At 49.1% G+C, this 23194-nt stretch overlaps 1 protein-coding gene across 1 annotated transcript in view; it reads left to right on the forward strand.

The window, feature by feature from the left end:
* The window catches only part of TENM4 (teneurin transmembrane protein 4), a 441581-nt gene that overhangs the window by 327345 nt on the left and 91042 nt on the right, over positions 1 to 23194 (forward strand). Inside the window, exons 14-15 of the mRNA XM_052662001.1 lie at positions 5363 to 5509; positions 17866 to 18082. Of these exons, the coding sequence (XP_052517961.1) occupies positions 5363 to 5509; positions 17866 to 18082 (364 nt within the window). The remainder of the gene's footprint in view (positions 1 to 5362; positions 5510 to 17865; positions 18083 to 23194) is intronic.

Genomic DNA, 23194 nt, shown 5'->3' on the forward strand with positions numbered 1-23194 from the left:
ATGGTGCCCTCGTCTAGAGAACTGCCTGGAGGGGTGAAAACACACAAGACGACCAGAACGAGAAACGTAAACGGGATAGGTATGTTGTATAGCTCCTCTACCACATAAATAAAAGCTAAATACCTTCAGGGATTCTGAAAGTCTTCTAGCTTCAAAGGAGTCTTTGTAGGCTTAAACAAGAGGTTGGAAATAAAGCAGTCCCTTGTCATTTAAAGGGCATTATTTCTTTTGAAAAGCCTAGCCCTTCTCTAAACCTTAAAATTATATTATTTTGGGCTCTGGAAAATGCCCAGTATGAATCCTTCCGGAGGGGATTGTTAACGCCACTTGGGCTCTCTGAATTATTGATGTGTTTTAGGGTTGTGGAATTAATGAGTTTTAGCAGCAGGTAAGGAAGGGCATATTGCTTTAAGAAAGTCAACAGGTTCCCCCCCGAGAGGAGGCCTCTTCATACTGGCTAATGGGAGGTGTGATGATCTCCAAAGCAAATTGTTGCATGAGAGCAAACCTCACGCAAGCCACAGGTACTCCAGGTGTCTCTGAAACCCTGAAACCAGCTGGACAGTGCAGCCCCTCGGGATACAGACTGGTCCATTTAAAGAAACTGACCATGGAAAGAGCGTTCCTGTGATTTTACATGTAGAGTGGACCCTCCCTGAGAACACGGGCTCTTCCTGGCAGTTTCAGAGCTGCACAGAATGTGTGCACCAGGCCCTGTGTGCTAAGCGGAGCTCACTAGAGCAGGGCTTCCCAAAGAGGGTTTTGTGGAATAGAATTTTTCACATGATTGTAAATGATTGGGGTGGCAGCAAGGAGTTCTGAGGTCAAATTGGAAAATGTTCCAATAATCAAATACGTAGGTTTCCTTGTTGTAAGACTCCCCGGAGGCTTTAATGTGTTTAATGTGACTTTCTAGGATGAGAATATAGGATATTTGTTTCCTAAACTTATTTAACTATAGAGGTTTGTTTTTGAGGAACTCATAGAACTGGTAGTTCAAAGAAGTCACTTTGAGAAGCATTGTTTGCGATTATAAGACCCGTTTTAAATTGTCCTGGAACAAAAGTGAAAGTGTTAGTTGCTCAGTTGTGTCTGACTCTCTACGACCCCATGGACTGTAGCCCACCAGGCTCCTCTGTCCATGGGGATTCTCCAAGCAAGAATACTGGAGTGGGTTGCTATGTCCTCCTCCAGGGGATCTTCTCGACCCAGGGATAGGGATCGAACCTGGGTCTCCTGCATTGCAGGCAGATTCTTTACCATCTGAGCCACCAGGCAAGCCCCATCCTGTCTTAAATTGTCTTGGAACAAAAGGTGTAGATAAATAGAGTATAAAAATGTTGAGGGCAGAGGCTATATCTCATCTGTGTATACCCCAGAATTAACCCATGCCTGGCATCCAGTAGGTGTTAAGTAAAGTTTGTTGAAATTAAGAACAGAATTATCCAATTTGAGGTTATTTTGACCTTCTCTATTGGGTGGTAATACTGGAAGGGCCTAACAGAGCATCTCATCCAAACCTTTATTTTGTACTGAGTTAGCCAAAAAGTTCATTGGGGTTTTTCTGTAAGATGTTATGGAAAAACCCAAATAAACTTTCTGGCCACCCCAATAGATGAGGAAATTGAGGTCAAGAAGGGACGAATTACTTTGCCAAGATCCCACAAGTTAGGCATGCAGAACCTAGGTCTCCCGCCTCATCCACTGATCCATTTCAGCTCAAATATATGGAGTACTGGCTCTGTGCAAGGTACTAGTTTAGGTCCAAAATTACCTTTATGGAGGTTACATTCTAATGGAGGGAGTAGACCTTAAATTATTGCAAAATGAATTACTTAAGTATGTTTGGGACAGTTGCTCTCAAGAAGGACAGAGCACTAGGAAAGTCAGGTGGGCCTGGGCTGGGACTCGGGGGCCCTGAACCCAGCTATCTTACTGCTCCCTACTGAGCTGCATGTTGGCTCCATGTCCACAGCACTGGGTTTGTCTCAGCTCTCTCTGGCATGATTTGTATTTATGAGGACCATAGCTTTTGACCCAAATGTTGAACAGTTTGGACTGACAATGTGTTATTTTCTGATTCGTGAGTTTCGTAGTGAAGTTGGACCAATACAATGTTAAATAAGTCCAATAATAATAATAGCAGCTGTCATTTATTACATGCCTACCTGTGTTATCCGCTGTGCTAAACAAGTGGTATACATTATCCCATTAACCTTCTTAACAGCTCTTTGGATTGGGTATTAGCTCCATTTTACAGATAACACAACTGAACTCGGAGAGTTAAATGATTTGTCAAACATTGCATGGGATTCCCCAAGACTCTGCCTGCTAGTGCAGGAAACACGGGTTTAAACCCTGGATCAAGACGATCCCCTAGAGAAGGAAATGGCAGCCCTCTTCCTGGAGAAGGAAATTGCAACCACTCCAGTATTCTTTCCTGGGAAATCCCATGGACAGAGGAGCCTGGCGGGCTATAGTCCCTGGTGTCGCAGAGTCAGACGTGACTGAGCAACAGCAACAAAGGAAGATCGTGGCACTGGGGTTTGAACCATTCTGTCCCGTTCCAAAGTCCACATTCTGTCATAAGGTTTGGTTTTTATTAAAAATTTAGGATGAAATGGTGTGGAACTGACACTGCCTTAGACCATCAGGATCTGAAAAATATAACCAAAAGTTACTTAGTTTTGGAAAGAATGTATGTAGAATGCCTAGCACAGTGGTAAGCCATAGTAAACCTTCAGTTTACGGCAGCTATCATTGTCTTCACTGTCCTGAAGCATCTAAATGAGGGTTTGGCAGACCAAATCTGGCTCGTCCCATTTTTATAAATAATGTTTTGCCCATTGATAAATAATGCCCATTTATAAATAATGCCATGCCCATTGATTTACAAATTGTATGTGGCTCCTTTCAAGCTATAATGGCAGAATTTGGTAATGACAGAGCCAAAAAGACCATATGGCTCACAAGGCACAGTATTCAGTAGCTGGACCTTTTAAAAAATACTTTGCTGACGTTGATCTAGGTAATTGCCTCAGTTTTCTTTTTGCCTTTCTATGGCCGCTATCTGGGGTTATGGATACAACTTATGATATGACAGTTCCTCTACTCAAACTAGAGAGAAAGTCATGACATGGAGAAGACTCAGATATTGTGTTCAAGCTGTATGTCAGGCTTTGTGTGTCATGCATATATTATATTATTTAATCCTCCCAACAACCCCATTTTATAAGTACACTGAAGCTCAAAGGAATTAAATAAGGTGCTTGGGTCTTACAGCCACTGAATGACAGAACCAGCCTTTGATATGACTCCCAAGCTTGTGCTCTCATTCGAGAAATTCTTTGCGTCTTACACAAGGCTACACCTTGGAGCAAGAGAAAGCAGTCTACTACTGTCCTTAACAATTGGACCCTTGTTCCTCCGAGACTAATTTCAACATATGAGGCTTAAATTAAAGCAAGTCTCGGCTGGATGGAGAAAACTTTAAATGGACTAATTGGAGAAAGGAGGGAGGGGGCTTGTAGGTGCTTAGATCAGGAGTGGCTGAGGTCAGCTTCTGAGACAGAATGCCTGCACGTCACAGCACTGCTCCTGTGCTTCTCAGCTGCTGTCTCAGATCCTTCTGGGTGACCCTGCTGGTGTCATCCTGCTTCTCCCAACAGGCTTCTGCCAGGCAGCGTCCCCCATAGTCTATATTTACTTCAGAGTTTCTGTGGGACTCCCTCCTGGGCTGGGAGTACACACTCAATAAATGTTTCTTCCTTTGAATGGGAAACACAGTGGTCAGATTGACTGGTGGCTATGTTGAACATCTCAAGTATAAATGAACATGTTCTTTTCTTCTACTTTGTAATACCAGTCAAGGATAAAAAGGCCTTGAAACACTACAGTTTTAGATTCTAATTGATCTACCATTTAGTGAGTGCCTACCTTGGCCTAGGCCTCGTACCAGACAGCCGTATCCATACTTGCTTCACTTAAGAGTAAGGAGTCAGTTTTCAGTTATTTCATGATAGAAAATTCAGTTCATAGCTGTATTTGTAGCAGTTTGTTGCTCTTAATAATAAAACAAGTTTTATAGATGGCAGAGTGCTTTCACATCCATACCTTCCCCTGAGACTGAGCAGAGCCAGAAAGACGCTATGGAAGGCATCCTGGTGAGGCGTTTTTTGATGGCCCCTCTAAGAAAGGAGTTGGCAGATTTGTTAAAAATGAGGACTTGATGAAAACCAAGCAGCAAAATAGAAGCAGGAATGAAGCATGTAACTTAACAGATTCTTGAAAAGGTGGTAAGCAAAAACCTGCAAGCTTCCTGGAATAATAACAACTCCCACCTTATGATCTAGTCAAAGCAGAACTCAGGCAGAGTCTAAATATTGCCTGACCCTCCCTGATTAAATCATTCCAGCCCTCACAGACAGATGGCCACTCCCGTGTTTGGTTCCCGCCATATTTTATACATCTCCCTCAGGGCACTTAGCAGTGAAATATTTTGCTCATACAAATCTGTCTCCTTTGATAGGCTGCATGCTCCTCAAGAATAAGAGCTAGGCCTTATGCGTGTCTGCACCTCTAGTGCTAGCCCAGAGAAGGTGCCTAATAAATGACAGGCAGGCAGACAGATGTACAGATGAACGCAATTAGGGGAGAGTGGCCTGCCCGCACCTGCACTGGCATTCCCAGACAGCCCTCGTTAGCCGCTCTGTGGCAGTCGTCCAGGCTGCTCTGAGTGGCTGAGGATCAGATGGGAAGAAAAAGACCCCAGGACTCTTCCTAAAGCAAAGACAATTGTTCAGGAGGAAATCGGACAAAACAAATGCAAAGCCTAAGGTCCCATACGATGGACCTAGTCCCAAGGCCTGAGAAAAGTACAGCCCTTTAGAATGAGACCCAGGTGTGCTGAGGGGACAAGAGGAGTAAACGCAGAGATGATCATTCGTTTGTTTTAAACCAAACAGAGGCAGGAACAACCGGCAAGAGTGAGCAAGGAGTGAAGAATCAGCCCCAAGGCTCCACTGGCCAGATTTGGATAAGTCCACATCCATTGACTCTGGCTCTAGAATCCTGATCACTTTGGAAAGGGAGGGTTTTGGGTACAGAAGGTGTGGGCTTCAGACCTAGCCCCGCCACCTCCTGACAGTGCCACGTGGTAACCATGTGGTTTGAGCCTCTGAGTCTCAGTAGCCTTAAATGTAAGGGGCAGTTCTAACGATAGGCACCCCCAGGTACCAAGGGCATCAGTGTGCTGACGACTGTGAAGGTCTTCTGTGAGCTGGCAGGTCAAGTGTGAGTGTGTGTGAGCACAGTCTGTGCCCGTGGTTGATCAGACCCTGATTCTGGTTGCTTTGCCTTGCAGAGGGTTGCCCTGGCCTGTGCAATGGCAACGGCAGATGTACCTTGGACCTGAACGGGTGGCATTGCGTCTGCCAGCTGGGCTGGAGAGGAGCTGGCTGTGACACGTCCATGGAAACCGCCTGTGGCGACAGCAAAGACAATGATGGAGGTAGGGCTCTGGCACCCAAGGGCCCCGTGCGTCTCCAGGGCAGTGGGAGACGCAGAGTGGAGGGTGAGCATTACTGAGTGAATAGGCCACCAGCCCACCAGCTGTCCAGTCCAGGGGGCCCTCAGGGTAGTCATAAGACAGCAACTGTCATCGAAGGAATAAGCACGTATCCTTGTTGTTCCACTGGAATTAATTAAACTTAACTGATGCAAACAAAATCCGTTGCCATCTGACAGCAAGTGCAGAGGAGAAGGCATATGAATGAAGGAATTTTCTCATAATGCTTTAATGGAGTGAGCTGCCTAGCAAAGTTATAAGATTCCCCCACTGGAAGTGGACAAGAAGAGGCTACCCCAATTCTGTAGCACAGAAAGTGCCAGAAAGGATGCTTCTCCAGGGGGAGGGTGGTTGAGTTACCTTTGGTCGAGGTCCCTTCTCCTCTGGTTCTGGTGATAACACTCACCAAGAGTCCTGGGGGCCACCTTTGCCCCCACACCTTCTGTCCCTGTGGGTTTGTAGTAGAATTCATCTTTGCTGTTGGCTTTTGTTTTTTTCAAGTGCTGGGCAGTCAGAACCCTGAGGAAGAGAGGCCTACTCTTGTGGAACATGTATTAGCTGAGAATGAATAGGCCAAGGTTCTAATCCCAGTTCTGTCTTTGGCCCTCTGTGTGTCACTAAGCAAGCTACTCGAGTCAGTGGGCCTCACACTCCCTACTTATAAAATGAGGCCCTCGGATCATCAGAGCCCTTCCAGTCTTTATCTTAGTCCTAGGATTAACCTTTGTCTATCTGTTGTGTGAAACTTGGATAAATACAACCACAATGTGCTTTAGTTTCCTACTTGGAAAATGGGATGATTCTTTGTGCCTCTACCAATCTCAGGGGGTTAATAGAATAAAAAGATATTCGGAAAAAAAAAAAAAGATCGGAACATTTAGCCCTCCTTTTCGAATGATGGCCTAACAAACAGTTGACCTCATCAAAAAGATGTGTTTATGCAGCTTCTACGTTTATGCCAAGGGACTTTCTGGTCTAAAACTGAAAATCCAAGGCCGGAAACTCAGCATCCCAACCTTTGGGAAGCTTCTACTGAGTGCGGTTGAACAATCTCAGAGCAGCATGAGGACTGAAAGGCCAGTGTGTGTTGTCGTGATTATTCTGGTTCACTTGCCTCAAGTTGGCTCCAGCCGCTCTGGGCTGTTTCAGACCACTGGTCTTTGTCCGAGCCCCCAGCTTTCAGACCTTATATCTGCTGCCTGAATCCAGGAGGAGGCCAAGCCCAATGCAGCCAGTCCTTGGCCCCGTGGAGTAATTTTCCACAAGGAGCCTGTGGGGTTGGGCCACGGTAGGCAGGCAGAGACAGCAGGTCCATGCTCTCCTCCTGAGACCTCACAGGACTGAAATGTCCCTTAACCTGAAACATGCAAAGCTCATTAATTCTTCTGCTGCATAAATATCCAGAGTTCCCTGTTAGGGGGCCAGGCACAGGGATGAATAAGTCCTGTCCCCACACTGCAGGAACTCAAATGAGGGAGAAAGACCAAAGTGAAGTGCTAACAGACAGTGAGACGGGCTGGTGCAGAGTTCCATATTGACTGTCGTGGGGGTAGTAAAATGTTCATCAAGAAGGCCATGCTTGAGTAGGCAAGCTTTATTGGAAAGGAGAGAGCTTTCCATTTGGAGAAAACATCACAGGCAGAGCAAGGGCACCGTGTAGCCCTGCCTTCCAGGAAGATAAAGGACAATCATGTTTGATCTTCATAAGAAGGAGATGTCAACCTGATTATCTCCCTAAGTGCCCCCTTCATTTTGCCTGTGTAGACACAGTTCCATGACCAGCAATGACATTCATGTAGTTAGCAAAGAAAGGGAGAGGAGCCATACCATGAAGTCATTCCCTTTTCAGGAATCCAGGGTGTTGGCCAAAGCCTTCAGAGGGCTGTTGAATATCCACAGCAAAAGAACTGGATGTCCTTGAGAAGTGCCAGGAGAAGGTATAGCTCCCCAAAATGCACATCCCAGAATAAGTCATAAAACAAGGTCCATTTACTCCATCACATGAAGCACAGTGCCCACGTACCCTCTGTTCACTGTCCTGCAGAGCTAGCCTCCCAGGGCCCAGACTCCCCAGGGCTGACAGGGCAGGTGGGTACGTAGGAGCCCAGAGCCCCACAGCCCTGGAAGGGCTTCTCATCATTGGAAATGGAGCTGAGCCAGACCCCAGGGGAACAGAGCCTTCTCCAGCTGTCATGGAGGCGAACCAGCAGGAAGTGGAAAAGAACAGTCAACAAATTGCCAAGTGCAGGAGAATATACCTCTTCCATCTGTGGAGCATGTTTGGACTGGAGTGAGCTTTTATATACTTTCTAGCAAAGCCACACACAAGTACTATAACCTGAGGTCGCTCATTCAGCAAACATTAAGTGAACCTCTCCTCTATATCGGGCCCTCTCCTGGGTTCTGAGACTTCAGAGACAAGTAAGACACAGTCCCTACCCTTGTGATGTTCACAGTCTGGAGAGAGAGAGAGAGAAACAGCACCTGTCACAAATGGGGTAGAATCATGGCAGTGATAAAGGAGCATCCCTCATGCAGCTGATGTTATCAAATGCCCAGTACCCTCCTGGGAACTGTGATGTCCCATGGGGCTTCCAGTCTAGCCAGGAAGACATCCATGGATCATCCTGGTTGGGAAGACAATGGGCTGGGGGGACCACACTGTTGAGGGAGCTTGACCTTGGGTTCTGAACTGCGAAATGAGGCGGCAGCCCACCTCAGGACCCTCTCAGTTTGGTGGGCTCTCTACCCATTGGAGGAGCCAAGAAGAAGGGGAAGGGGTCCCCCCTCCACTTTGAAGGATGGAACAGATGAAGCAACTACAGGAGTTAGGCTGTCCCCAAGTGCTGAAGGGGGAAAGACTGTCCTCCCTGGCCCCTCTGGGTCTTGGCAAACAGGGGCAGTTTTAGTGGAGGGAGAAACAGGACAGGCTCTACCCAGCAACATGGGGTGAGCCAGAGTAAGCACTTGGCTGTCTGAGGTTTGGTCAGGCACACATTCGTTGGGTTCCTGCTATCTCCCAGGTCGCACGCTCCTTTCTCAGAGGATATCAAGACCAGCGAACCTGGCCCAGCCTCTTCTCCCTCAGGAAGCTCACAGTTATTTGTAAGAAATCATTATTCACACATCTAATGGAGGCAGAATGAATGAGCACCTTTATTTCAGTCATGATGTGGGACAGAGCAGGATCCCAGATAAATAAGCCAGAAAGTGAAAATGATGTCACTCAGTCATGTCCGACTATGCAACCCCATGGACTGTAGCCCGCCAGCCTCCTCCGTCCATGGGATTTTCCAGGCAAGAGTACTGGAGTGGGCTGCCATTTCTTTCTCCAGGGGATCTTCCCAAACCAGGGCTCGAACTCGGGTCTCCCACATAGCGGGCAGACTCTTTACCATCTGAGCCATCAGGAATCCCTAAATAAGCCACGGTGGAGGGAAAAAAGTGTTAGAGTCTCGCTGAGTGATTGCTTTTGGCTGATGTGACTCGGGGGCTTGGAGAAGGAATTCGCAGCGGTTACTGTGAGTAACAGGACTAGAGAAGGCAGAGAACACAGACTTGAGCTCCCTCCTCCTGCCCTGCCCGTTGCAGACAGGAAAGCTGGGGCCCGGGTCGGGGAGGTGATGTCACAATCATCAGAGTCCCACAGAAAGTCAGTAACACGGCTGGACTCGGACCTGAGACCCTTGAGCCATTCTGTGTGATCTCGTGGACCGCCGCCCCATGGTGTTTCATCTTCCTCCCAGACGTGTAGTGTGAGAACTTAGTCCAATCTAAGTAGGCTACAGCAGTGCCACAGGGGGGACCAGAGGATGACAGTGATAGCTCATATAAGCAACTGGGCACCCAGCCAACAACACTGGGGGGCGTCTGGTGTTCAGATACCCTCACTATGTCCTTATGATGAGGAAGCTAGGGCTTAGCAAAGGGAAGCATTTGGCTCAGGTCACGCAGCTGGCAGGTGGCAGAAACTGTATAGTCCCTGGGGGCTGGCCACACAAGAGCTTTCCAGCATGCCTGGACCTCAGACTCACGATTCCATCATAAACCTAACCATGGCCCTGCAAGTTATCTGAAAACTCCTGGCTTCTCTTCTTTCCCAATTTGCTAGGCTTAACGCAATTCTTTACAAATGAAACTTGAACTTCAAGCTTCATGAAGAAAGCTGTTGCAGTGGTTTTTAACTGAGACCCCCGAAAACGTGTTTCACTATATGGCTGAGTCAGGTTTCGCTTTATTGGTTTGTTTCTGTTTTCGCTTATGGTTGTCTAGATTTTAAAGCAGAGAACAGATCCTGAATGTGAGTTAGTGACTCCCAATCTCTTAATCCGCTGTCAGGGCTGCCCAGTCAATCTAACCTGCCTCCAGATTTCACTCCAAGCCCTGGTTGGTGAGGGGCAGCAGCAGGGCAGGCTGGCAAGCAGAGACCCTGATTCACCATTTGGTACGTTTGACAAAGAAGATGTGCCCTATGCTTACGTGCCCTTCAGAAAGGCCCCTGTGACACGCTGTCCCATGCACCTTCTCACATGTTCTCACCGACCATCTGAGGGGGCATTTGTGCCCATTTCAGAGATGGAAAAACTGTGGCCCAAAGATGCTGGTTGTTTTTTGTTCAGTCACTAAGTTGTGTCCGACTCTTTTCAACTCCATGGACTGTAGCAGGCCAGGCTCCTCTGTCCCCCACTACCTTCTGGAGTTTACCAAAGATGCTAAGTGACTATAAAATAAGAATAACAAGGCCTGCCTTGCAGGGTTGCTGTGAGGACTACAGAGGGTGTATTTAAAGGGCCTGAGAAGCAACATACCACAGTGATTAGAAGCAGGATCTGTACCCAGACGGTCTGGATTCAAATCCTGGCTCCCCCATTTGCTGGCTGTATGACCTTGAGTAAGTTATTCAACTTCTCTGAGCCTCAGTTCGTCACCTGCAAATGTCATCTCTCTTTGTCTTGCTCCTTTCCACCTGTAATCACAGAAGTGTGATGTTTATTATAAAATAAATACTCATAAATAAATATTCATATATAAATCACTTTTAAAAATTAGAATTATATTCTCTATAAAATTTTACAGTCTACTGTTTAGACTTATGATTAGACTGTATTTTTCCATATCGTAATATATCTTGACCATTTTCATCTTTTAGTTAAAATTTGTATTCCAAACTGCTACATGCTTACTGCTAGAAGGAAAAAAAAAATTCAAATATACATAAGTGAAAACAGTAGCCATCATTTAGAGAGCATCTCTAAGGGCCAGGGGCTGGGCTGGACATTCTGTGTCCATAAACTCCAGCCCCTCGCGATGCACTTGAAAGGCAGACGCTTAGAGGCTGGGAAGCTGAGGCTCACGGAGCTGATGAGGCTTTCCCAAAGTCACACCATGAATCAGTGGGAAAGCTAGGATGCAAATGGAAGCCATGCTTAAAAAGAAGTCAAAGAAAGGAAACATCCACTGGAATTTAAGCACCCATACCCCTTGTGATAAAGGATCTTAAAGCAGCTTCAAAGTGGGTTCATCTCTGTAGACTCTGTTGGCCCCATAAAACAATCATGGATTGCAATTCAGATCATTGATAGATGCAACCTGGAGGAAGGAATTTCAGGAAAACTGAGAACAAAGCTCTCTGTCCTCCCTTCTCCTCCTCATCTCCCATCGTTGGCACATAGAGCCATAGAGTTTGGCCACACTTCAGACTATCTCTAAACCACATTTCTTGTGATAAGAGACAGGAGAAAAATTGACCTTTAAAAATCCTGCGTTCTGAGGAGCAGATAAAGATTTTGCAAGCCTTTTCACCGAAGGCACAGAATTTATTACAGCAGATGACAAAAACTTCTCCCAGATGTGTACAGACGGGGAGGCACATTCCACCCTCCACCCCCCGGGGCCTCCCCTGATGCTGCTCACAGCCTGCCATAAAACACGTCTGGGGCCAGACTGCAGGCAGCCGTGAGATGAGGTCGGCGGGTGGGCTGCTGAGCCCGGGGAGGAGTTAAACCTGCAGAGAGAGCTGGCTGGACTGGTTAGACGCTGTCCACAGGCCCATCAGGCTAAGGGACCATGCAACCAACTCTGATGAAAAGAGTTTGCTAGGCCACGAATTGCCCACACCCGCTCTAGCTCTGCTCTCCTTTCGACTTCTTCTTGCCCATCCTTCTAGTCTCAGTTTAAGCATTCCGTCTTCCAGGAAATATTCCAGCCCTCAGCCCATATTGGGGTCCCCTCTTTGGGCTTCCACAGCACACCCAATTGGGGACCCCAATATGGGCTGAGAGTTCCTTCTTCCCCTGCACATGGTTATCTCGCTCTGACTTGCCACACTTGGGAGTCCTTTGGAGGTGTGACGGTTTTCTTCCTGTCTGTCCAGTGCCTAGGGCAGGGCCCACCAGCCATGTGGCAGACGCTGAAGGATCAGAGCAGACCTGTCCTGTGTGCCCGCTTTCTAAGGAGAGGAGCAAGCTCTTCCTAGGGTGGAGGGGGTGCGGGGGGAGGGATGACTTCCATCACACCCTGTAGCCCTCGATGGGCCCAGTCGAACTGATGGAGCTGTTTGACTTGGGATCCTCACTCATTCATTATTCATTTTTTCATTCATTCAACAAACATGCTCACGGTGCATAGGGCAGTGTGCTATATGCATATGGGATAAGAAGCAAGTCACGTCTGCCCTCTGTGGACGGGGGAGCCAGGAAACGATAGAGAAAGATGCAGGCAGTGGAGTAGGGCCTGAGTTTGGAGACAGAGAAGAGACCAGGGCCCCAGCTGCCACTGCACTAGCGGCGTGATTTTGGGGTGAATCAACTAACCTGATCCCAGTGTCCTCTTTGTAAAGATGAGAAGGCCAGCTCCGTCACCACCTTCTACAGAACCCTCAGTGCCTGTCGCTTTCTGTGAACGTTCCAGCAGGCGGCCACCAGGGTAGATGGGCCTGTGGCATAGAAAGGCCACAAAGTGACTGTTAGGCGGGTTAACCCCAGGGGCTGCCCTCCGCTCCCCCCAACAACTGATGGGGACACTGACAGCAGAGAGGGACTTGGTCGCCTGAGGCCGCAGCACGCCCTGGCAGCTGTGAAGATCACAACACAAACGGGGAGCCACTGTGGTCAGGACTCCGACTGATGGCACAACTCTTCACCTATTCCTAGGTGACACCCCTCTCTACAGAGGGTGATGGACACCAAGGCTTTTTTCATTGACGTTCTCATGGCTGGAGAGTGACAGGCTCAGGGAAGGAACCCTGTCTTCAGGCTTCTTAGCCTGGATTCTTTCTCTCCACTTGCCCTTCTCAAGGTCAGGGACACCCATGGGCAGGCTGGGCACTGAGGAGGAATGCAAGAGGAGATGGCACAGCCCTCATCCTCCAGAGGGTGGCACAGGACGTACATGGAAGTGTTAGCAGAGCCTCGCTGCACACATCATGTGGCGTCTCATCCCCACGTGGCATCTCGTCACCATGTGGCGTCTCATCACCATGGGACTTCATATTCAAGGGTCAGGAGAACAAGAACTACTCTGGAAAGTTCATTTAGTGCCCCGGAGATGTGACCACCTTTTTCTTTTTTTCCCAACCTACCCTTCCTTCCTTTTTTTCTTGCCTGTCTTTTTTTTTTTTTTTTTTTCATTTGACTCCTGTCTTTTTAATCTCTATTCTGCCTTTGTTCTAGCTGTTTCCTTCTCCCTTCCCTGCACCCCTCTCTCCCACCAGAGGCCGCGGCTGGGTGCAGCGTTGCTGAATGGCTGGAGCCTGAACGGCCTCTGACCCTTCAACTGCCCTTCTTCACTTCCACCATATAAGGAGAGAGAGGGGGCCTTAGAACTATATGGGTAAAGGGAATTTCTGGAGGAAACGTGTAATTTCCCCCAAGTTGGAGTTTTAGGGTTTAGGAGGGCTTTATTGAAAATTTGAAAGAAGTAGAGGAAAACCTTCTCTATTTTCCTGCTGGGTTTGGGAGTTTTGCCTTTGCTGTTATGATCCCAAGGGTCTCTCAAGGAGAATAGGCAATGCAGCAAACACGGACAAAAGTCAACCAATGTGTGTATAACATACAATTAAGTGAGATAAGTGCATGGAAAATCTAAATGTCTTCAGCCAAAACCTGAGAATCTTGAAAACCATATATTGCTGTGTTTCTAACCTACCCCCAAATTTACTTTTCTATCCCCACAAAATACTTTTTCTTCTTACTATGACTTTTCTAAAATTTGTCATCCATGCCGAAGAGGCTGAAACCATGCAAGAGTCTCAGTTACTGTGAGCAGCTATACACCCTGCTGCAGGCTGCCATATGCTGCATTTGAAAATACAGAGAAGGGTTTGCTTGGAAGCCAGTCTCAAAAACTGTGGCTCTGATGAGAATCTCGTGGGCCCTACTCATTTTAAAACTATTGTTATGTATCTCATTTAGCTGTGATGGTCTTTATTAGTAGGGTTTAGCCCACATTTATAACTCAGCAAATATTTGCCGATTGAATGATGAGGGAGCTTCCACATAGGGAGCTGTAGGCGGGCAGCATTCCTGGCCGGACATCAATCACTCTGTGCTGTGAGGTCTACAATAAACAGCTCCACAGTCCCAGAGTCTCTCCTAAGAGCAGGGTGTGTGATACATCCCCATTCAGAGAACCTCAATCTTCAAGTCCCCTGGGGTCTCTGCTTCCCTAACTCGTAGGCGTGTTGCTGTGGCTGTGCTTCTCTGATTCAGTTCTCCAAGGCCAGACAGACCATCTGCAGAAAGAGCTGCCCTGAAACACGGGTGTAGGGAGGGCAGCTCTGTTACTGGGATCCCTGTTCAAGGGAAGCACCCAGCCAGGGGCGAGTAGTAGCTCATGTCTGTCAAGCCCTTGCTCAGGTGCTGGTCTTCGTGCTAAGTGTGCTACGCCCGTGATCTCACCTAACCCTCCCAGCATCTCTCTGAGCAAGGTCTGACTGTTCATGTCACAGACAGGTGAACTAAAGCTCAGAGCCCTTACGGAGACTTTAAAATTTCTACCCGAATAGTCAACTAGATCATCACCAGGGCCCTCTCACCACAAGAAGCAGCAATTTTGTTTAAGATGGCATTTTTCTAAAGGAAAGAAGTAAGGGGTATGGAAAACCCCAGATTCCAGAGGCATGGATGAAGCTGGAAGCTAAGGCAGTGGGTGGGGACCCTGAAATGAGTCAGCCCTGGTCTCTAAGAGCTTGCTGTGTGGGGAGGGAGACAGAGAACACGAGAATTATAATACAGCGAGATGAGTGCAGTGGTGGAGGTCACCAGCGCGCTGGAAGAGCACAGCAAGACTCATAAAGTCGGGTTTTCCACTTAAATAGTTCCTACATCCCTTCAGGGACAGACAACCTTTTCTATTTCACAAAGAACTGAGTTCAGATTCCGCGTCAGCTTCTTTACTGACCGACTGTGTGATCTTGACCAAGTCACCTTACCTCTTGGAACCTCTGGTTCCTTCCCGTCAAAAATGAGGGCTATGGTGGTGACAGTGGCTACTTCACAGAACTGGGAAGGTTCACGGACATTTTTCTTGCAAACATTTCTTGGAAAGCATTTAGCACAGTGCCTGGCCCTCAGTAGGGCACAGCTGTGATCATCATCATCGTCATTTAATACAAAAACCGATAGTAGTCATTCCTGGCTAACCTTCCAGCCAGGACCAGAGAACAGGAAACCGCTCTTCCAAGGTGCCACGAAGCAGGGTGTTTATGAAGAGGTGAAAGACTGGTTTCCAGGGACTGCTCCGGTGGTAAACAAAAGCAGGCAGGAGCTAATAAAATTTCAAATTAGCCATGACTTTTCACGGCCCTTCAATTGTGCCGGCTGATTTAATGGTCAGCGTCCCTGCTCGCCAGGATTGAATAATGGAGCATTTCTGCAGAGTTATGGATGCGGCAGCTGAATCTGTCATGCGAACATCAATAGCAGAATGCAAATAACCCTCAGCTCAGGCTGTAATTATGTGTTTAAGCAATGTCTGACAGGGGCAGCCTGAGAATGTGTGATGGGGCCAGCCGACTGCGGGAGAAGACAGGTGCTTGGCTCGGCAGTTAGCTGCTGGACCTGGGAGCTGGGCCAGGAGGCACGAGGCAGGACCCAGGACCCGGCCCGAGTGAGGGGAGGCCTTTCCGCCACATCTCTGGTGAGCACACGCAGGACGGTTGGCCCCCCACTTTGGGGAGCCATGTTCCAGGGTCAGGAAGAGAAACTACCTCTTGTGCTGTGCTTAGTTGCTCCGTCGAGTCCAACTCTTTGCGATCCCGTGGACTGTAGTTCACCAGGCTCCTCTGTCCATGGGACTCTCCAGGCAAGAACACTGGAGTGGGCCGTTCTCTCCTCCAAGGGAGCTTCCCAAGCCAGGGATTGAACCCAGGTCTCCCACATGGGAGGCAGATTCTTTACCATCTGAGCCACCAGGGAAGCCCACCTCTTATTAAGCACTTATGATATATCAGGTATTCTGCCAGTTTTGAGGACATATACTGTGTTTTTCAGGTAAATAAGAATTATGTAAGTAGCACTCTTATAAGTCACAGGAAGAGATGTGAGAAACTTAGGCCAGGGAGTTTAAGTAACCTGACCAAGGTCACACAGTAGTTAAGTCTCAGAGCCAGGATTTGACCTCTGGAGCCCATTCTCTGTACCACTGTGCTGCCCTCAAGGAGGGCAGAGCAGACGGGCCTTAGACACCATGCAGAAGTTGGGAGAGAAGGACAAGAGATTTTTTTTGTCCCAACTTATCAAGGAAAAAAACTGGGTTTCAGGGAGGTCATGGAGCTTGCCTGAGGCCACAACACCCTGAGACTAGTAAAGAGGCTTAAGAGTGCATGTTGTATGTGCAGTAACCCTATGGCCAGCCTCTATATTGTAGATCCACGGAGACAAGAGAAGGAGTATATCAGAGCTGAAGAGATGGAAGTGAAGAGAGGCTAAGTATGGGGACTCATTCAAAGCCATTCTTCCAGGCAGTTCTGGGGCTTGCGCTTCAGAGTCTGAGCCTCGGGATCCTCCCACCATACCACACTGTTTCACAGAATTGAATGAAGATAATGCTTTTCTGCCTTTTATGGACTTGATTCATATGTCATTTAACTCATTCCATTGTCACTCGTTTATTTAACAGTCAGGTCTTAAACACCTGTGCTAAGTGCTGGGGCTACATCAGAGACAACCAGAGCAGGACCCATGCCCTCAGGGTGGTGGGGAAGTTTGCCCAGAATCACTGGAAGCAGGAGACACAGAATCCCAGCCTGCAGAAGGACACACGTGCTCAGGCTCTTCTCTGCCTACAGAGCGCACAGGCTGCCTACAGTACTGCTCTGGGCAGTGTTGGCGTCTCTAAGCTGTTCTATTGGGTGCCCGTAAAAGCACTTTGGGATAATGAGACCAAAAATCTGTGGTCTGGTGGAATTTCTTTCTTTGCACTTCAAGAAGCTGCAAGCTGCAATATAATTTTCACTCCTAAAGAAATCCACCCATGTGGTAAAGAGAATTCTCTGCTAATGACAACTTGGTCAGTGACCTGAAACCATCCAGCAAACTCACAAAGCCCCTCTCACAGAAGGCAGAGGCGGCTCCCCACACATTTGCCTCGCAGCTGGGGGAGAGGCTGGAGCTCGGCCACCTCTTCCTCACCCCCAGATCCCGTCAGTCTACCGTTTTCAGCTCTCTGTTGTCTCTCCAAAACCACTGTCTTCCCTCATCCCCACTGTTCCTCCTCTAGTCTCAGGAACCGTTATCACTCCTGCTGCATGGAGGCCCCAGCTCCCACAGCTCCTTTGTCCTTGATACAGGAGATGTGCTTTCAGCAGTACAGTGACTTTCAAGTCAAGTTATCCCCTGCTTAACACCTTCCAGTAACTCCTGTTGTCCAGAGGGTGAAATACAGACTCCCTAACATGGCCCGGGAGGCCCAGCTGTCTGCTCCTGCAAAACTCACAGCCTGATCTTGTGCTGTTCTCCTCACTTTCTGAGCCCAGCGTTTGAAATTAGCGATCCAAATTGTCCAGTGTGTTCTCTCACCTCAGGGCCCCCAGACATAGAATTCCTTCTATCTCTCTGAAAAGAAAATAAATAACACACGTCACACTGCACACTGGCTTGTCCATCTCTCCTACTAGACTACTGGGGTGGGACCTGGAGCCCCTGAATCTCCTTGGTGCCCAGCAGAGGCCTCAGCTTGTATCAGGCACTCTTATACCGTCATTCAGTGAGTGGAAAGTAGAGAAGTGAATGAAGGCAGTGTGGACAAACGATGCAGATTGCACATAGCAGTACAAACGCCCTGCTCTGTCACCCCTGCAGACGGCTTGGTGGACTGCATGGACCCCGACTGCTGCCTCCAGCCCCTCTGTCACGTCAACCCGCTGTGCCTGGGCTCCCCCGACCCTCTGGACATCATCCAGGAGACACAGGCCCCCGTGTCCCAGCAGAACTTGCATTCCTTCTACGACCGAATCAAGTTCCTCGTGGGCAGGGACAGCACGCACGTCATCCCCGGGGAGAACCCCTTTGACGGAGGGTGAGTCCAGCTCTGGCCGTGGTTCTCAGAACGGGAAATGAGCCACCTCCAGGGCTCCATCTGTGTGGCTGGGAGTGGGAGGAGGCTGGGAAGGGGTACACAGCTCTGAAGGCTCTGGGTGGACCATCGAGGGGGCAGGGAAGCGGCCTCAGGTACCCACGTTTAGAAAACTGCTCTCCAAGGCATCTGGAATTTTTACGAGCAGAGTTGTGTTGTCTTCGCTGGGTGATGGATGGAGAGAGTGAGAAATCAAAGGTCCAAGGGGAATCTTGGATCAATACCCACTTTGCAGTCCAATCTTACTGATGCCCCAGTCTCCAGATGAGCTGAAGGCTCTGACAGTCTTCTCCCTCAGAGCTGATGCCGGGAGACTTTAGGAGGCTGGGGGGTGGGGCTGCCCCTGCTGGCACCCAGGCACATGCCCAGGCATCCTTTCACCAGTGTTCAGCGGTGTCTGATCTACTGGACAGTTTGGTACCAAGGTCTGCACTGTGCCGAAATTGCAGACTTGAGTGGAGCACAGTCCCTGCCCACTGGTCACTCACAGTCCACTAGGAAGACAAAAAGTCGTTCTAGCGTGATAGGCCAGGTAGGTGCCCACAGGATACTCTGGAAGCATAGAGAAGGTGCTTCTGGGCGGGAAAAGGCTAAGACTTAAGAAGTGAGTCTTAAAGATGACAAGTAGGTCAGCCAGGCAGAGTTTTTCAGGGAAAGAGAACAGCTTCTGCAAAGACCCAGGGGCAGGAAAGAGTACATGCATGCATGCTCAGTCATGTCCGACTCTTTTGCGACCCTATGGACTGTAGCCTGCCAGGCTCCTCTGTCCATGGGATTCTCCAGGCAAGAATACTGGAGTGGGTTGCCATGCCCTCCTCCAGGGGATCTTCCCAGCTCAGGAACCAAACCTGGGTCTCCTGCATTAGCAGGCAGATTCTTTACTGCTGACCCACCAGGGAAGCCCAGGAAAGGATACAGGAGCCAGCAAAAGGCAGCGCTCTTTGCTCTGCTCCCCAGATCAGGGTCTCTGACCTCGGGAAAGATAGCCAAGCAGGAGGGAATTGTGATCATTTCTTTTGAACGTCTTCCAAGGTAGTGTCTATGCCAGATACACACAGAGCTTTCTCAAAACGTCAGCCCAGTTCAGCTCAGCAGTCACGTACTGTGCCCTCTGTGTTCATGCCTCCTGTGCCAGAGAGTTCCTGCCCTAAGGGAACAGGGTAGGGGTAGGGAGGAGGGACAGGAAGAATGAATGACATTCCCCCAGTTCTGTTTAAAGAGGGAAGTCCGCACAGCCAGTCATCAGCTTCATCGTCAGCTGGGTCTGAGGAATGCTGGAGAGAGGACTCTCTTACTGAGATGGCTGGCAAGGGCAAGGAGGAGCCTCGCCTCAATAGATCACCCAGAACGTCTGTTTGTAGTTCAGAAGCAAACCTAAAACTCACACAGAAGTTAGGGCTGAGGATCTTGATTCAGGCGCCATCAACAAGCAAGTGGTAGATGAAACCGTGAACACCTCAGGTGTGTGATCCAGGAAAGTGTGGAAGGAGGGAGGGGCAGGAACCTAAGAAGGACTCCTGGGGAGTCACCTTGGGAAGTGGTATTACCATCCTCAGAGAGGAGTTGGGAATCCATGGAGGAGGCCCTCTCCTGGGACGTGATGGATCTGGGGCTCCAAGGCCTAGACTGCCCCAGCCCTTCCACACGGGGAGCAATGACAAGATGGGAAGAGAGAAGTCAGGGGAGCGCCCTGAGCCCAATAATGGCGGCATCCTGCAAGTGTGTCCGAGCATTTGAACTTTGACTTTCTTAGAGGTGAGAGTAAGCGAGGGTCCCCTTCAGCTCACCCTGAGAATACTGAGAGCCTCAGAGGTTAACGGCTCCTCCCCAGTGCATAGGCCAGTGAAGTGGCAGAGCCAGGGGCAGAAGCAGAGTGAGGAGAGAGCTACTCATTTATCTTGGCCAGAAATTCTGCTTTTGTCTCCAGGTACAAAGCTTTCTGCTCTTTTTATTCAATTGTGTGATTTTGTATGTGTGCTTGTGGGCCTTCCCGTGGCATGAGTTCTTTTAATCAACTGGATGTAGGAATATTACTCCTACCAAGGGAGATAGTACTTAATACTTGCTTAACCCTTCTTTACTGGACTGTCATGGGGTCTGATTAGGGCTCTGACTGGTTGGCTGCCGATGGCTCTTCTGATTAAGGGGTGTTCTCACCATGCCATGCTGATCAGTGCCAGTGGGGACCATGTGCTCTGGTGCTTCAGCAAGCCTGATGCTTACATTGTCACAGATCACGTGGCACCTACCCAGGAATTTAGGTATCGTTTCTAACAGTCTGACATGCCCTTAAGGAGCCTGTCCGGTGGGGAACTTGAGAAACCTCTACTGGAAGAAATGGGCTGCTCAGCAGAGAGAAGAGAACATGGGCTTTGGAGCAAGGCCAGCTTGTGTCTTAGATCCGGGCTCTGCTACTGCTGAATGCACGTGGCTTTGGGCAAGGGCTTAATATAGTGAATATGTAAATTTCTGCTGCTGCTAAGTCACTTCAGTCATGTCCGACTCTGTGCAACCCCATAGACGGCAGCCCACCAGGCTCCCCCATCCCTGGGATTCTCCAGGCAAGAACACTGAAGTGGGTTGCCATTTCCTTGTCCAATGCATGAAAGTGAAAAGTGAAAGTGAAGTCACTCAGTCGTGTCCGACCCTCAGCGACCCCATGGACTGCAGCCTTCCAGGCTCCTCTGTCCATGGGATTTTCCAGGCAAGAGTACTGGAGTAGGGTGCCATTGCCTTCTCCCATGTAAATATCTGCCAACCCTCTAAACTGAGTCTGCCACGACAGGACCACATCTTACTCGCTTTCACATTTAGTAGTTGCTCAAGATAAATATGCATATATATTACCTTGAACAAGAAAAAGATGGAAGGAAACAAGGAGAAAAGGAGGAGTGGGGAGGGATAGCGGGACGGAGAATAGTTGGATGTATTGTCTGTTTTATTTAATTTTATACTGAGGATTCAAGAGTCCAGAGAGGTTCAATTATCTGCTGAAATCACATTACCAGTTAGTAGCAGAAGCAGGAGTAGAAGTCAGCTCCCAGATCATTGTTTATGTATCTGTCACCTTCAGTTACAGAGCAGAGGCTTTGAAAGCAGAGACCATTCATCTCTCTAAACCTGTATGACTTAGGGCAGAGCCTGGAATAGAGTATTTGCTCTAAAATGAATGGATCATGGAAGCTTCCAAATGTTACTGCAAACATTCCTTTTACCTAACGTTTGCCTAAATCATCATGCCCAGCTCCTCACTCATCTAGATTCGCGGGAAACAGCTCCTGCATTTCACTACTTTCACTACTAAGTATCCCCAGATTCTAAGTGACTGGAAACCTACAAACAAGGCACACGTGTGTGCCAAATCACTTCAGTCATGCCCAGTGCTTTGCGACCCCCTGGACTGTAGTCCACCAGGCTCCTCTGTCCATGGGATTCTCCAGGCAAGAATACTTGAGTGGGCTACCATGCCCTCCTCCAGGGGATCTTCCCAACCCAGGGATCAAACCCAGGTCTCCTGCATTGCAGATTCTTTACCAGCTGAGCTACCGGGGAAGCCGTATTCTACACTGCAATTTGTACAGTCTGAACGGAGCCCGTTTAACAGGTTCCAAGAAGCAGGCTGTCACCCAGTGACCTAACGGCATTTCTGAGCCTGGCAAGAAGCCCCAGCTGTTTCCTGTGAGGTACAGGAGCTTCACTCTGCAGATTCACTGCTGTGTGACTGACTCTGGGAGATCCAAGTGTGAGGCCTGCTGGGACTATGAGATGGAGAGGGATTCAAGGCCAGGTCGGAACTGACAGGAACACCGTCCTGTGGGAGAAGCCAGCCAGCCAGTCCTCAGTACACAGGCTCTCCCCTGAACGCCTTTCCTCAAGGCCTGCCCACGGCAGGGACGAGGAACCAGAGGGGCTGCAGTGCACAGATGACACCAGCAGTTCCTGGGGGCTTCCCATGCCTCTGTGCAGTGCCCCAGCTGGTCCATAGGAGCAGGAGCGGCCCGCGGGGACTGACGGGAGGGCCCCAGCCAAGCAGGGTACATGCTGAGCTGGGCCGGGCCGGTCTCCTTGGAGGGAAGCGCAAAGCCCAACTCAGAACTGAAGCGGAAGTGCTGCCAGATGGACTGGGAGTGAGGAAGGCCTCCCCCAGGGGCCCCATCGTGCTCATCTGTATCCCCAGAGCCCAGCACAGTGCTGGGCCCAGAGCAGGTGTTTCTTACAGGTTTTATGAGTGCAGTAGCTCAGGCTGACACTCTGCCTCTGATGTGCTCAGCTCCACATTAAGTGAAAGAGGTATCAATGACGTCAGCTGACCTCAAGTAGGTCTACAGTAGGAGGGCCCAGATCAGGCTGGGGAACCCCCTTCAGCAGATTAGGTGGTTTGAATACCATCTTTCCATCCGGGCCTGGATGCCTGGGGCCCTTCAGCCTAGTAGATCACCTGTCCCTCCCCTGGACTCATGGGGAGAATAAAGTGCAGAGCGCCCTCTATGGAGACTTGAGTGGGAAGAAAGGAGCCACTCAGGTCTGCAAGCAGAAGAAGGATCCCTAGCTGGATCGTCAATACAAGAAGGGCAGATAACAGTACCTGGGGATCAGACAGCTGGGAAGGGGAGGACAGCATGAGATAACTCCTCCTCTAAGAGCACTTGAAAATCCCATGGACGGAGGAGCCTGGTAGGCTGCAGTCCATGGAGTCGCTAAAGGTCGGACACGACTGAGAGACTTCACTTTCACTTTTTACTTTCATGCATTAGAGAAGGAAATGGCAACCCACTCCAGTGTTCTTGCCTGGAGAATCCCAGGGATGGGGGAGCCTGGTGGGCTGCCGTCTATGGGGTCGCACAGAGTTGGACACGACTGAAGTGACTTAGCAGCAGCAGCAGCAGCAGCAAGAGCACTTGAGGCAGCTATTTCTCTGTGCCATAACTTTGATTGTATCCCTTAGCTTGCAAAAGACTGGCTGGATCGAAAGGGCTGGACACAGGGCAGAGAGTGCAATTCTGTAAATACTTGTGGATTGCCACTGCTGGACAGGTTAGCGGATTATGGGAAGAG

The sequence above is a fragment of the Budorcas taxicolor genome, chromosome 25, assembly GCF_023091745.1.
Source record: "Budorcas taxicolor isolate Tak-1 chromosome 25, Takin1.1, whole genome shotgun sequence".
Lineage (NCBI taxonomy): Eukaryota > Metazoa > Chordata > Mammalia > Artiodactyla > Bovidae > Budorcas > Budorcas taxicolor.